Source organism: Paroedura picta, chromosome 7 (assembly GCF_049243985.1).
Source record: "Paroedura picta isolate Pp20150507F chromosome 7, Ppicta_v3.0, whole genome shotgun sequence".
NCBI lineage: Eukaryota > Metazoa > Chordata > Lepidosauria > Squamata > Gekkonidae > Paroedura > Paroedura picta.
The window spans coordinates 89,413,830-89,429,964 of NC_135375.1; the positions used below are offsets into that span (position 1 = coordinate 89,413,830).

Here is a 16,135-nt window from a genome sequence, read left to right on the forward strand (position 1 = left end):
AAGGGCCTTTGGTAGCAGGAGCTGCAGGGAAATTGTATTTCTTTCCCCTAGGCTCATGGGCCTCCTCGTCTCTATGCTGATGCTCATTCTGTGAATGACGTGATCATGAATTTCACACTAGATTCTTTTGACAGGCCTGCACTTATCACCTATCAAGGCTGTTTTTAACCATACAGTAAATATTTAACTCTTATAGATTCCATCACTTGAACTTTCTCTGGATTGAGCCCTCTGAATGAACATATCCTATGTATCATGGAGCTTTTGTGCAGGAAATTCCAAGTCAAATGGCCCTCTACGTCTGATAAAAGCTTACACTGGCCAATAATAACCATCCCATAAAACAGGCAAAAAAGGTTGTGAGATTAGGGTTGGCTGTTCCATTTGAGACGGAAGGGGAATTAAAGGATTTTACCTGAACAGAGTCTGTTTCTGTTCATAATTATGACACCAGTCATGGTCAACCACCCAAGCCATTGTGCAAATCAACCAGCCTAAAAATAGTATTAAAATTTATTTAAAACCAAAAAAAAACATACAACTATGACTCCCCTCCCCCAAACCAGAGATTTTATCCAGAAAAAGAACATGGCCAGGGAATGCCTGGAAGGCAAGGAAAGACTTCATGATTAATTTCACACCAAAGATGTTAAACATAGTTTAGTGCTGGCTTTCGGCTGGGTATTTGAAAAATGCTACTTATATACTGGAGAGAGGGAAAGAGGTGGGTTTTGAGTGGGGTCAGGTAGCCTGGTAGAAGGGGGCCTTCTCTAGGCACTCTCTGTCATACACATTTGTGTCTAGCTAGATGGTGGGAGGGGAGATACAGGCCAGGAGTTGGTGGTAGGTTCCATCTCCTCTGTAGAGCCACTTCAAGGCAGTTACTGAAGCATTAGGCACGCTCCCTCAAAGATACGCCCACACTCACAAACTACCATTTCCTCTTCTTGATCTCCAGTTGGCAGAAAATCTTGATCTGAAGCATGTTGCCTGTTCATACAAGTCTAGGTGTAAACGCTAGCTGCTTTAGGCATGTCCCTGCTGCTCTGTGTAAGATGTCTTAACAAGGGATGGTTTGGTTCTGTGTTGATCCTGGGCTGCTAGCCCACTGCCTAGCCAATGTGGGGATCTATGGTACAGCCCTGAAATGACTGCAATCCTTTTTCCAAGGTTGGGGACAGAGAGTGATCCTAGGGGAGAGATCTTCCAAGTAGTATGCCGTAATAGGGCTATTCTCTCTTCAGTGTTGCTTAACATATATACATGCCTCCTGCTGATCTGGAGTTCCAGGCTGGGATGTTATCAATATGTTGATAGCATCCAGATATGTCTGTTGATGGACGGTCTCCTGTCACACCCACCCCCCAGATTCGTTGGCTAGGTGTCTGGAGGCCATGGTGGCTCAACTGGAGGTGGCTGAAGTTAAATCCAGCTAAGATGGAAGTCCTCTGGCTGGATCAGAATGTCCCAGGTGAAATTGTGCAATTCCCAGCTCTTGATGGAGTCTAGCTTCAGGGACTGTCAGGAGTCTGGGGGGGGGGGGATCCTGATGCCTCTTCATTTATGGAGGCTCGAGTCACCGATGTCACCTGCCAGGCATTTTACCATCTTCACCAGGCATAACAATTAGCACCCTACCCATCAGCACCTGACTTAGCTGCTGTGATCCATGCAGTGGTCACCTCCAGGCTGGACTACTGTGACTCGCTCTACATAGGGCTACTCTTGAAACTGCTCCAGAAACTTCAACTGGTCCAGAATGCAGCAGCACGGATCCTTAATGGGGCCCAATGGAGAGCAAATATTTGACCTGCTGCACTGGCTCCAGGATGAAGACCAGGCAAGTTCAAGGTTTTGGTTTTAGCCTTCAAATCCCTAAACAGATTAAGACCACTGTACCTATGGGACAAGCCTCTTCCGTTATGTCCTTCAAAGAACACTGAAATTGAGCCAGCAAAATCTGCTCAGGATCCCTGGCCCCAAAGAAGATAAACGCCTCAACCAAGGCAGCCCTGGCCCCAGCCTTGTGGGACCCTCTGCCTAGCGAAATCTGGGCCCTGCAGGACCTTAAGCAGTTCTGTATGGATGGTAAAGCCAAGTTGTCCTGCAGGCCAATGGCTGAGGCCTCAGGAAAGCATCAGAGTTCTCCCTGCCCAAATCCATCTGACAAATCGCCATCTAAGAAATGATACTTCAGGCGTGGTTTCCCTCTTTCTCGATAAACATATTAGCACCAGGCAAACAGCAGTGCCTTTTGAATCTTTTTAGAAATGTGTATTTTGAGTAAAGTTAAGGTTCATATATTTTGTACGACATATGTCTTAGATGTTGTCACCTCCCCTGAGCTTTTGAGGAAGGGCAGGTTAGAAATACAATAATAAAATAAATGCCTTGCTGGTTACCACCAAGTGGACATCTCAAGCTTGGTACATAACCCACTGAGATGAACCATGTGCAGGTTGACCAAGTTGTGGAGGCCACCACCGACTGAAGGGGAATCACACAGCTCCAGGAAAACTGGATCTTACCAGCAATATATGTTAGACAGGGGTGGAGTGGAATGGGGTGGGGGAATGATTTGTCAGGTGGTTGTATACTATATATTTTTTCACCCACTGCTTGCATGGCACCTGCATAAAGAACATACATTTACAACTGGATAGCAAGCCACCACTGGCATATCACACATCACGTTTCACTGAAGGATACCACTGCGTTCCAAAAACATTAAGCCATGGGAGTGGCTTGGGGCTGGCCAAGGGGCCTGCAGTTCCCCACCGCCAGCCTACCAGGTCCCTCGAGTGATGACTGGAAAATGTAGGCCAAAAAGATGAGGAGAGAGAGAGACTGGGAACTCGCAGCATCATCAAGACCCTGCAACAGATCAAACCATCGGTAGCTTTCCAAAAGAACAGAAGGCTTTGTTGTTCATTTGTTTTGGGAGTACAGGGCCTGCTAAAGGTAGCCAGGAGATTCTTTGCAAATGGTAAGAAGTGGAGAAGGCCTGCCCTCCACCTTGGCAGCTAATTCTGACTAGGTCAATCGGGGAGAGAGAGGGTTGTGAGGAGGAAGTGGCCTGGAAGAAAAATTTAAAAGAAAAACAAGACCTTACCTACTTACAGGAAGTTCTGGCCATCAACTTCCGGGTGATTCCAAGAGCTCACCTCTGGGTAGCTCTTGGAATCATCAGGAACTTGATGGGCAGAACTTCTTGTAAACAGATAAGAAACTCTTAAGGTCATTTTACCATAGAGTTTCTGGTGATTCCCAGGACTACCCTTGGCACTTTTGAGTAGTCCTAGAATAGAAATACCAGACCCCCCCCCCCACGCAGGCAGCAGAGTTTTGGGCACTCCTCTCTGATACCAGCCAGCTGCCCAGCGAGGGGGGGGGGAGAATTACCTCCCCAAACAGGCAAGAAGTTGGAAATGAATGCAACAAGCCTACATTACCCAGAAGTGATGTAGGATGGGGGGGGGGGGTGATATGCTCTCCTTTGGGGTAAAACTCTATGGTAAGAAGCTAATTTTATCATAGAGGTTTTCCCCACAAATCTGAGCATAAGCCCTGATGTGCCCAGCGTGCCTAAGTCAGTTCTGTGTGTTGTAGGCATGTTGTGTATTTCCAGTTTCTTCCCTCCCTGTCCTGGTAAGTTCACCCTCCATCCCCTGCTGGATGCTCCAACAGGCCTGGCAAGCCTACTTTAGGAATCTTTAGGCACTGTATGGTAGCAGACGAGGTCTTGTTCTTTTAAAATTTGTCTCCTCAAGGCAATTGTGTCCACCCTGTTTGGCCCCAGTTTCCCCTCTCTGATCAGGTGAGCAAGGGCTGCGATTAACCGGAGGTCTCCCGCCATATGCAGACAAATGGGAGAACATAATTTTCCAAGACATTTGGCCACTGGGTTACTTTTTATGCCAAATGATGATGATGGGGTGCTGAAATCTGGACTCTACAAGTTTCACCTTCCAAAGGAAAGGAGGTTATATTTGAACACTCCCTCTTACATGGATTGAACTGCATTCTGTGCAGGTAGTGAATGACACCAGAGGGAGAAAGGTAGCACCTTCTGGGTCAGTTGACTTCACCTGGGAAGATTTTGTACAGGAGCATTTGAAAATATTGCTGTGTCCAGAATTCCATACCCTCCGCCTCCCCTGTGTAGTGAGTGGACCATTGCTTGCAGTCACAGAACCGTTTATCCTTTTGGTCTGGCTCTTTTAGGGCACTGTCTCTCCCAGTGACCAGACTGGTGAAGAGAAAGATCTGAGAATTAAGAAAGGCAAAAACAGAGCCTTGGGATGTGCCCTCTGGGAGGTGACCCCAGCCAGGCCGTCACAATTTCGACTAGCAAAATCCACACAAAGCATCACCAGGATACACAATTTAGAATCATCATTTTAAAGTCGCTCTCGTTCTTTCCCCCTTTTTAAAAATCAATGCACAGAAAGGGCCCCGGCGTGAAAATTCCACTTGAGTGTGGTGAGGAGAACAACAGGAGGCCGCGTAGCATGGAGGCCCTCCATTTCCTGTAGGCCCAAGTCCCCGAGAGGCCGCCTTCCCATGGTGCTGGAGCTAGCCAGGAGCTCAGAGCTGCTGCCTTTGCAGGCGATGAAGGAAAATATTGCTTGCTGATTCCAACAGCCACTTCCTGGCATTACCCCTCCCACCCAACAAGTGTGTATTGGAATTGTTCCAGGAAAGCGGTGAGGGTGGGCAACGTAGCCCCTTAGGACTCGGCGGTCCTGTTGGTCCTCTGAAACTCTTCCAGCTCCAGTTTCCTGCTCATGGCCAGCTGCAGTTCCTGTTTGATCACCTGAATCTGCTTTTCCAGCTCGGAGAGTTCTTGCATCACTGAGGTCCTCGCCACGTTCAGGGATTCTGCTTTCCCATTGGTGGTCAAGGAGGCCGGGGCCTCTCTCTTCAGCGGGGGGAGAGAGATGTCCTGCTGCTGTTGCTTGAGGATCACGTCCGTCTGCCGTTCCTCACTGCAGATGTATTTCTTCCGATGGCAGTTGCCTGGGTTGGCTGTGTTCCACACCGAGTGCTGGCTGTTCCCCGCATTGGACCTACACGAGGGAGTCACACCGAGAGTTAGGAGGCAGCCACCGGTTGGCACTTACTCTTTGCCGGTTGGCACTTACGCTTTTCTATAGAAGTAGAAGCCAAAACCTCTTCCTGGTTTCATAGCTAAGGTCACCAATAAGGGGGTGGGGGAACACTAAGGATATGAAATCTCTTCCATCTGGGTTATCCTGAGGATCCAGGAAAACCACTCTCAGGCAGCAGGGGGAGAGGGGTCCAGTGGCAAAGCATCAGCTTTGCATGTGCAAGATCCAAAGTTCAGTCCCTGGCATCTCCTGTCAGGGTGAGCTCTAGGAGCACCCAGAATTCAATGGTTAAACTGGGGAAATGTCAAGGTTCTGTGAATCCTTTAACCCTCCCTGTACTGAAGCTCAAACAAAGATTGTTTGGCTCCCTGAAATAGCAGAATGATTGCAACAGAAGGGTTTGTTTGTTTTTTGAAGAATAATCCACACTAAGACATTCTTCAAGATATAAAAACCAATACACGCTGATTGCAGCAAAACAAAACCTTGAATTTCTTCACACATGAAGAATGATGCCTTATCTTGGGGGGGGGGGAAACATGTTGAGAGACCAATACTTCTGCAGTCCTTGGTCTTGACTACTAGACTGTATGTAGGGCTACCCTTGAAGAATATTTGGACCTTTCAGGTTGAAAGGCACACCTTGAAGGCACATGAGTTATCAACCTGGATAAAGTTATGGAAGTTGTAATGTGGGCAGTGCCACAATGGGAATCTACATGGAGACACTACCCATGCAGCTGTAATCTTAAGGAAGGGTGGGTGGGTAAAAATCTGCTCAAAAATGAAGACTGATGGCCATGCCACCACTCTAAAGGCTGAAACCTGTTGAGCATTGAAGTACATTACTAGAAGGAAAGCCCAAAGGATGGGTGCAGAAGAGGCTTCTCTCCGAGCCTCATGGCGGCGGGGAACTCAAGGAGCCGGCAGCACTTTTCCCCACTGGGAGAGGTGCTGCCTGACTCCCTGGGCTCCAGCGCTGTCCCCGTGGATGCTGTCTCTGCACCCTGTAGGAGCGGGGGACTTCTCCCAGAGCGCTGAACTTTTGGAAGGCCCCTGGTGGGCAGGCCTCACTCTGGAGCCTTCATGACATTCAGCACATCATGAGAAGTACCAATCCCTCTTTATATATATAGACGAGCCTCTTACAAACTCCTTGCAATCAATCCTGTTGTTAAGGAGTCTTTGCTTCTGCTGTAGGCACATCTGTAACGTTGGCCCCTCAGTTAAAACAAAAAAAACACCACTGGCAAAAGCACAACCATAGAAAAAGATGAATCTGTTACTCAACAGAATCCATCTGTTTCCGCACAGAACAATTGCTGTGTCTTTACCAGTCTTCAACGCAGCCGTGCTTCCTATAGCTCCTGGCTGGAATAAGTCACAACTACCTTCATCCCAGAAATGGTTTCACAGATCTTGGAAAACTGTCTTAAGAACAACATTAGCTTATTACGTGAGCTCTATCAATATATGCCACAATAAAGCCTGCTGGCTCATAGGCCTATGTTTATTGTGTTCTGGAATTTTGAGTAAATTATGATCCAGGACTCAGATTTTTGTGTCTTTTGATTTGATATAATCTTAGGGGATATGCAATATCTCTTCTGTGCTGTTATAGAAAAAGCTTTTTATATATATAAAAAAAGGAACTGAAAATCCTGACGCACTTAAAACTGTCAGAAGGCTCAGTGCTGGTACATTATTAAAAAGAGACTTTGGGGAAGCATAGGACTAAAGGAAGTATTGGTCTACGGTTCCCCCGGGAAATACTAATAATATAGCAGAAGTTACTTTCATCGTTCCTCAATTTCTTACCATTTCCCTTAGAGCAACCATCTAAAAGAATAAGTAAGTGTTATCGTGTAATGGACTGGGACGAGGGGAGCTGTCTTTTTCTGTGAATTCCCCGTCCGCCTGGGGTCTGCTATTGCGCCACGGCCCTGTAGACGTTATAGACAAATCCACCACAGATACATAACAAATTTGAACTGGCTTGTTGGCCAAAGGGTTCCAATTAGTCATGGCAAACATTAAGGAGGTATTTTTACGATGGTTTTCTGCCCTTCTGTAGTCTCCTCAGCTGCCCCATTTCAAGTAGCTTATTTCTTTGTGTCACAAAAGCGACTGGGAAGTTATATTTGCCTCTGGATCTTGTTTTGTCAGATCTCGAAATTGCACCCTTCAGTCCCGCTGGGTTCATTACGGGGACTTGAAAGAGGCAGAACCATGGAAGAACCCAGGCAGCTGCCTTCAATATTAATTACCTTGGGAGTGATAACGAAGAACAGCTGTCAGATCTGAGGAGACGTTGCAATGGCGGTCAGTATACTAAAGCTTCTCAGAGAACAGCACCAACATGTTGTAAATAGCACTGTTATTTTAAACATTCAGTGGAACGGAGGTTCAAGTTGTTATGAAGGTGGGGTGGGGCGGGGTGGACCTTGACACCATGACAGTTTATCTTCATTTCAGAAGTTGTAACTAAATGCAAGCCAGGGAGAGTCACAAAAAATAGAAATCGGATTTCAGCTGGGAAAGGGCCATTTTGGTCTACAGGCCAAGCACCGGAGATGAATGCCAGTCATAAAAACCAACCAACCAACAATCCCTGGAAGGAGAGCTACAGGCCAAATGACCTCACTGGGAGAGCTTGGAGTATATCTCATGAAGGGTAAGATCCTTAACACTGGATTGGGGGACATGTTTTCACCTAAGTTGGAGGAAGGGTTATAAGGTGGAATCTTTCTTTGTTTGCATCCTTTGGCAAGAGGCTGTGACCTGCGTTGGTACCCAACCTCCTCCAGAAAGGTGCAGTAGGAGATTTGGGGTGTGTTTCCTCCATCTAAGGTAACTGTCTTATATTGTAACCTAACTGGACTTATGGTTCATTTTTCTTAAATCTGTCTCTACAAGAGCTGAGTGCTATTTTCCATGTATGTTTTCTCATTTAATCTTTAACAATAAAACTTCTTTCTGGTGACTCAAATCTCCTCTGCTCACAGAAGACTGCTAATACACATCAAGAACATGCATCTATGGGAGGAGTTGAATAAACTGCGGGAGCTCTGCTCTTTGTACCTGCTCAGAGGCTGCCTTACCAAGGTTCCCCAAGGTACTGGTGATGTGATAGGCTGGGTTTTATATCTCAGAGTGGTGGCTCTGAAGAAGACCACGCCTTTGCATCTGGGCAAATACGTTGCATACAACATGCATGTGAGAAAATGCAAACCCAGGATAGGTTTGTTACAGATGTTACTGGGGGGGGGGAGTTCCAGGGAGGAAAAAAGGCCAAATAAAAAGAGGTGTAGGACAAACTTGCATTGCAGTCTTCCTCTGTTATGGTAAACTGGTTTGGCCCCAAGGCATTTAACTGGAACAAATAGTAATATATGTGAGCAAAAATGGGAAGTTTACAGTACAGCCCTAAGCAGTTTAGAAGAAGATTATCCTTTTCCGCACAGGAAAATCCTGTGCAAAAGCACACTGATGGTGCATTATCCAACATGGGAGCATAGGACATTGTCATAAGGTTGCCAGAAGCCAGAAGTGAGTTGATGGCACTTAGCACACACAGACATCAAAGAATCATCCCAAGATGGCTAAATAGGCATTGAAAAGTGATTCATACTGTTCTCCCAAACACTCAGAGAGTTAAAGCCTTTACTCATACCAAAAGACAGTTCTGATTTGCAGTTGCTTCACTGGTCTTCCCATAATGTGCCCCAAGTATGAAAGCCCCAGTTGAATTATTTTAGCTTCTAAGGAGAATTCAGGCTTGATTTGGTCCAGAACTGACCAATTTGTCTTTCTGGTGACCCATAGTATCCGTAAAACTCTCTTCCGACACCACATTTCAAATGAATCAACTTTCTCCCTGTCTGCTTTTTTCATTGTCCAGCTTTCACACCCAAGCATAGTAATGAAGAATACCGTGGCATAAATTAACTTGATCTTGGTCTCCGGAGACACATCCTTACACTTCAGGATCTGTTCTAGCTCCTCCATGGCTTCCCTTCCCAATTTACATACCATGTACTACTTAATGGACTGTTAAAACAACAGTGAATCTAACAGTAATAGACATTGTTAATTTCTATTGTATATCTTATTTGAATATAGAATCAGAGAATCAGAGAATTATAGAGTTGGAAGAGACCTTCTGGGTCATCTAATCCAACCCCCTGCACTATGCAGGACACTCACAACCCTATGTTCAATCCTTTTCAATCGGTGGATTCAAGGTGGTTTTATTGTACATGCTTTTAACTTGTATATTAGACCCTTTTGTAATTTTGGACTTTTGCTTTGTCTATTTCAGTTTTGCTTTGGGCAAATATGGCTACCTCCAACTTCTCCCTCTCTGGGAGTTTGAGTTCGTAAAGAACCTTCTTGGCTCTGCTGAGCACAAGCAATACATGGCAACCGAGATTGCCTGCCAAACTGTCCTGTCAGTGGTGAGATCTGACAGGAGAATGATGCATATGAAAACTGACGTGCCTGATGTTGCCATTGGAGAAAGGCATGGTATCATAACAGTTCTTTATTATTTATGGCTTGGGGAGCACAATAATAAATACCTTTGTTTGTTTGCCTTGTACAAGGCTATCTTTGCTATTGTTTGCATCTTCCTTTTAATAAAAAACGGGTTTTGTGTCTGGGGAACTAATATCAGAGATCCATCGGTAAACAGATTTTGAATAGTGTTTGTTCTTACCTCTTTTCAACTCGCTTTGCTTTAGGCTGGTGCTTGTCTTCTATAAATGAACTATTTAGAGCTCGGTGGAGTCTCTGGAGAAAAGGATAGGAAAGTACATTTGTTAGTATTAAAACTAACCTTGAATTTGTGTGTGTGTGTGGGGGGGGGGATTAAGACAGTGAGCAGATTTTCTATGGATTTCTATGGCACCTTTTGCATTTATGTGTGGCTGGGTTTAGTATTTGGTGAGAATCCACCAGTGTCCAGCCACATCATGTGGGGAGGTCTGATAGCTCATTAGTGCTGTGTGCAGAAGGCCCTCAGAGACAGCACCTGGGAACTTCCATTAAAGCTGAGGAAGTATTTGGACTGAGGTCTCAAAGAGCTGCTGCAGGTCCCAACAGACCATACTAAGCTGGGCGGAGGGAGGGGGCACTGACTTAGTATCAGGCAACTTCATATTGTCTCAGCCAGGGGTGGGCAAACTGTGGCCCTCCAAATGTCCATGGACTACAATTCCCATGAGCCCCTGCCAGCATATGCTTAAAAAAAAAATTTGTACCACCATCTTGTTGTTAATTGTTGATGTTAGTGTTTAACTGAAGGGTTGGGAAGATGTTTATTTAACGCTGTCTAGTTTTTATGGGGTATTGTTTTATTGTTTTATTCTTGTGAGCCACCTCGAGTTGACTTTGTCAGGAGAGGCGAGATGTAAACAAACAAATAAAACTGAGAATAAGTACTCTTTGAAACTATTTTACCAGTACTTAGGAAATTGCCTATGATGATGATGCTCTGTATCTACAGAGGGACTGTATGTTGCATGGCTAGACAACCGGCATCTGGAGAAGCATCCAAGATATTCCAAAGTGCAATGCTTCATTTTTCCAAGTGAGGTGAACTACAGCTACTTGCTTAACCAATTTCTTGGCCTCAAGGACAGAAGGTTACCCTACTAATTTTATCCAGACTGTAGGCCATTGACTCTATCCTGTAGGATTTTGTAAGGACTATGTAGAATTTATTGTGATTCCCTAACTATCTAACTCCACTCCTTCATCTGCATTGCCCCACTGTTGGTTGTATTTCTTGGTCACACTAGAAGGCGGGTGTTTGAAGTGCCATATACTGAGACCATCCATTTCAATTTGTTGCGGGGAGAGCATTCCATCATTAAGTGGTTCTACGGTGCCAAAACACCCACCTGACTTGTATGGAGCCAATATTTCATTCTGGATTTCTTTTTAATTCTAGGGATCACCAGTCTATATACTATGTGTTCTCCAATGGTCGTGAGAATCGATAAACCAAACCCAACGCATAACATCACAAACAGGCCTGAAAAGTGCTTGATTCCCATCTGCAATGTCTGTTGGGAAGGCAGAGAACACTGACATATTAATGATATCACCAAACCATACATACATACATACAGAAAAGGAAAAGATTGTATATATCAAATTAAAGATTGCCATACATTGTATAATATAGTAAAATATAAGCTAAAAACAACAGAGTTGTCTCCTCTTCATCTAAGCCCTAATAATAGTTAGTGTTTAACTGTATCACTATTTACCACTATGCTAATAATTTTCATCATGACAACTTATTCCATTAAACATCTTATTACCTCTACATATTCACCTTAGCATTTTATAATCTTAGCTATAATCACCAATATTATTATACTATTTCAAAACAATAGAACATCATACGTGACATATTAAAAAGGAAACAATAAAAGAACAATTCTTAATATTCAACGTCCAATACTTTATAAGATTCTATAGTAATTTAAGTTGCTCTCATTGTACATTTCACTCCTGCCCTCATAATAAACTTTCCACCTTTCCTCAAATTTTGAAATCGATCTATTTTCTTTTTTTAATAATATTTTATTGAAATAGATAAGAGTCAGACAAAAAAGTATGAACAGAGGAAAGTCAAGACAGAAATATTCCAGATAAAATAGAAAGCCATCAGTTACATTTTCAACACTTCAGCAACCTACATCAAATACATTCTAGTTTTTTCTCTAATCAAAATGGTAAGTTTAGCCATTTCTGAAGATTTCATTAATGCCAACATCAGGCTTCTTCTGTAGGCATTTTTGAGGCATTCCAATTCTCTTGTTGCTATCACCATACATAGGAACAGATTTCCATAACTATTTTCAATTTGTTGATCAATTTTTCAAATGTAACTTTAATTTCCCCATTGTAATATATTCAAATAATATATTTTATTATTTCAATCTTTCACGCTTGGGCAAACATCTCTAAACTCCTGTTCCCCAGGCTCTGCCTCCAAATTCCCAGGAATTTCCTAATGTGGAATTGGCAACCCTAGCACGAGGTCTGGGTACTAGGTAGATGTTTCAATGAAACATTGATGTCTTAATGGTGTTTTTCTATTTATTGTTGCAAATCGCCCTGAGCCCGTTTCTGAGAAGGGGTAGCGTATCAATAAAATGATTAAATAAATCAATAAATCACACCGTGCCAAGTATCCTCCTTCGTTGGCAGGGGAGATCCACCATAGAGCATGAGCGAATGAGAAGAGCAACATATTGCAAGACTGCTCCTCCTTGAAGCCGATGCTTGGAGATCAGCTTCAGGGATGCATTTAATGGGGAGGGGAAGGAGAAACCAATCACAACAACACGGCTGCGGTGGGGGGAGATGAAACAATGAATGGTCTTGACACTGGCGATGTCTTGAGTTGTTGATTCTATACGGCGCAAACAGACATTCTCTTTAATGGTACTAGAAAACAAAACAATGCCCATATATTTCAGTGTCTTTCTAGAACAGCCACTTTCCCTGACCCGTTTCATTATTGGTAGAGGCTAAAATCCAGCTTTTCACTAATTATTTTGTCAATCCATCTGGCCCAAATCCCCATTTTCCAGTTGGCACACCATCTCAACTGTCATGGGGTTTATTCGGCAGTAATGTGAATGGATCCAAATCAGCAAAGACACTGTGGTGGGAACAGTGTAGGAAGAGAGAACTGAAAGGTCTGATCAAGGTAAAATTGCACAAAAACAGCTTCTCTAAATGTTTATGCTTGCAAGGTAACTATGACAATGTGAAAAGTGGGTATAAAATCCAATTCCTCTTCTGATACATACAATCTAACTAGCCTTTGTCATGATGCAGAAACAGCATTTGTGTCCCTGTACTGGTCACAGGCCTGGAGAGATCTCTCTGAGTGCAGAACCAGTCTAAAGCACATGGGGGCATGCTATTCCAAGTAAAATATACTCATGCTTGAGCTAGCAGCTGGTCTACAAAGGCAGATAGACGGTTGTGATAGAGGAGCTTCTTGGACTAACCTGTTTCAGATGGGGGAGGAATCATGTTCCCTCATATTAAAAGACAATTAAAAAAACCCCAGAAGGTCCAGAAGAGGTTTTTAGTCTGGCTTTTCACCTAGGGCAAGGTTAGTCAAATTGCGGCCCTCCAGATGTCCATGGACTACAATTCCCATGAGCCCCTGCCAACACCCCTGACCTAGGGTGTTAACTATCCACATGCAGAAGCAGGACAATGTGCCATCAAGGGTCCCCGCCCAGGGCATTCCAGGAAAGAGACCAGCAGGGGTGGGTTGCCGTGGCCTTCCTCTGCATAGCCACTCCAGTCTCCCTTGGGGGTCTGCCATGGAAGTACGGACCACGGTTGACCCTGCTTAACTCCCCAGCCTAGGCTAAGATGCCTTATTGAGGCTACAATTTATTTATTATTGCATTTATAGACCACCCCTCTCTGAAAACAGGCTCAGGACGGCTTACAACAGATCAAAATTTGGTTTCAAATACAATAAATGCCCCAGGCTCCATTTGCCTGCTTCTTCTCCATGTATTCAGTGGTGGGATGTTCTGGGGAGGAAAGGAGCAGTGTGATTTCATTTGCTTGTTCTGGCCTCAACCATAAGAAGACAGGAATAGTGCTGTTGTACAGGCCTTGCTGAACTTCAGCCATACCCTTAGGCCCTGGATCTCAGCTGGCAACTGATCCCACCAGGTTGGAGCCAAGGGCAAGAAAACTCTGGTTCTGTTCGAGGGAAGGTACACTTCTTTTGAGCCAGGGACCACCAACATGTTCATATCTGAATATTTTAGTGTTCTTTCGGTGGTTGCATTGGGAAGGACGGAACTTCAGCTATTCTTTTTGGAAGCATAGGTACAGCCCTCCATACATCTCTGTTTAAAATGGTAGTCTCAAGACTCCTAACCGGGAGTGTGTTGGAGCACATAAGGGAGCTGATCTGAAGCAGCAAATAATTCCTTGGAGGTTAAAGATAAGCTTCACTGCATTAAAATTGCTGCACTGAGCTAACCCTAAGGCATTGTGGCTTCAGTAGCAAAGCAACCCCCTTCTCCTCCCCTCAATTCTGCTTGCTCTTCCTTGGCATGAGTTGCGTTTGTAATCTAATTTCTTTCGCCGGCTGAAGTAAAGCTTGATAAGGAATGCACCGCTGGAGAAAGGTTTCCAATTCGAGATCATTCTCTTCATATTAAGAATTGATTCATTAAGTATGGCAGCTACGCTTGATTAATTAAGTCGTGAGTGTAATGATTCCATTTACTTAATGGAGAAGAAAAGGGCATTTTTAATTTGTACAAGCTGGTGCCAAATCAAAGAGGGAGTGGGCAGTGTTTTAACAGGGGCGCCCCCCCGCCCCTGCTGCATAAAGTACTTTTCTAAATATGGAAATGTGGCAACCTGGTTGATTTTGGGAGCCTCTCTTCCCTTCCCTAAGAAGCAAAAATAAGGTGTTTTGTCATGTTTTGTGAGTAGCTTATATAAAAATAAAATAAAATAAAATAGAAAGATGAAAATTGACAGCAGTGGAAGGGCTGTAGGAGCTGTGGTACAAAAATGCATCTTGGAGATTTCCATTTATAGCAATTATGATCCCAGCCTGACCTCTTGGATATGCATACAAATTTCCCCTTCTCTCAGAGCACATCTATATTCTAGACTTAATCCAACATCTCCCATGTGCTTTTCCTGGAGAACTTTAAGCAACATAGATCTGTTCTTTAGTACAGAAACAGCAGCATCAGGTAAAAGGCTGCCATATCGAGGATGGAGCAGAGTTGTTCTCTCTTGTCCCAGAGGGACAGACCAGAACCAATGGGATGAAATTCATTGAAAAGAAATTCCATCTAAACATCTGGAAGAAGTTCCTGACAGAGCAGTTCCTCAGTGGAACAGACTTCCTCGGGAAGTGGTAGATTCTCCATCTTTGGAAATTTTTAAACAGAGGCTGAATAGCCATCTGACAGAGAGGTTGATTTTGTGAAGGAAAAGGGGTGGCAGGTTACAGTGGGTGAGAGATAGGGTTGTGAGTGTCCTACATTGGGGGGGGGGAGGTTGGACTAGATGACCCAAGTGGTACCTTCCAACTCTATGATTCTATGATTCTATGTAAGGTTGCCAATTGCCATATTATACCTGGGGATCTCCCACTGTTACAATTGATCTCCAGATGACTAAGATCAGTTCCTCTGGGAAAATGGCTACTTTGGAGGGTGGACTCTATGGCGTTATCCCCTGCTAGGGTCCCTTCCCTCACTAAACCTGCCCTCCATTTCTCACATCTCTGGGCATTTCACAGCCCAGAGCTGGCAACTCTTTGAGGGAGACAGTGCACATTGACCTAACTTTGTAATGTGGCTGTAAGCTAGTAGAGAGCCTCATTCACTTTCTGAAGCTTCCAGGTAAAATGCCTAGTACTATCTCTAATTGAGGTATCTCAAGTGGGAAAGATGGGAAAGATCTCTACTGATTTCCTTGAGGAGGGCAGACAATGCTGAGCTAGTGTGATTTGGGTGTAAGGCTGCTTCATATACAGAAATCTTTATCCTATGTGACCGAGGGCATCCAAGTAAAAAAAAACAAGAACAAAACAACAAAACGTCAATCAAGGTTAGATGAAGTTGGTAAATTGTCCAGCAGAGAACAGGGTATATTGCCTATCACACGTTTATCTATAAAAACTGGAAATAAAGGTCTTGAAATAAATTTGGGAGGAATTTCATCTGGGGGGGAGTGCAAATGTGTTTGTTTTGTGCCTAAAATTGGTTAGAAAGCTGCAGAGCAAGTGACAAAACCAGGAAGATAGATATTTCATCATTTCAAGGGTCACCCAAATCGATACTTCACTTACAGATCTGGCCATGGTCGTATCATTAGTCTTTGCTGACACGTCTTTGTACGCCAGCCAAAAAATTGCATCAAAAGGGATTCCAGGGGAAAACTCTATGAAATAATGATTCAGGGCCCTGTTGAGGAATGTTCACAAGGAAGAAACTTCT

At 44.1% G+C, this 16,135-nt stretch overlaps 1 protein-coding gene and 1 long non-coding RNA gene across 3 annotated transcripts in view; one reads left to right on the plus strand and one right to left on the minus strand.

The window, feature by feature from the left end:
• Positions 1 to 4,385: 4,385 nt before the first annotated feature.
• Positions 4,386 to 16,135, minus strand: part of GRIN3A (glutamate ionotropic receptor NMDA type subunit 3A) — a 114,889-nt gene continuing 103,139 nt past the window's right edge. Inside the window, exons 7-9 of the mRNA XM_077345335.1 lie at positions 11,015 to 11,179; positions 9,829 to 9,902; positions 4,386 to 5,069 (exon numbers count right to left, since the gene is read on the minus strand). Of these exons, the coding sequence (XP_077201450.1) occupies positions 4,730 to 5,069; positions 9,829 to 9,902; positions 11,015 to 11,179 (579 nt within the window). The 3' untranslated portion in view covers positions 4,386 to 4,729. The remainder of the gene's footprint in view (positions 5,070 to 9,828; positions 9,903 to 11,014; positions 11,180 to 16,135) is intronic.
• On the plus strand, positions 7,205 to 9,789 carry LOC143841263 (uncharacterized). 2 transcript variants are annotated; one of them, XR_013232644.1, is made up of 4 exons: positions 7,205 to 7,433; positions 7,587 to 7,785; positions 8,117 to 8,226; positions 9,433 to 9,789. It is a non-coding gene; the product is annotated as an uncharacterized LOC143841263 (long non-coding RNA). The 2 variants fall into 2 exon arrangements; XR_013232643.1 differs by lacking the exon at positions 7,205 to 7,433 and having other exon boundaries at positions 7,440 to 7,785.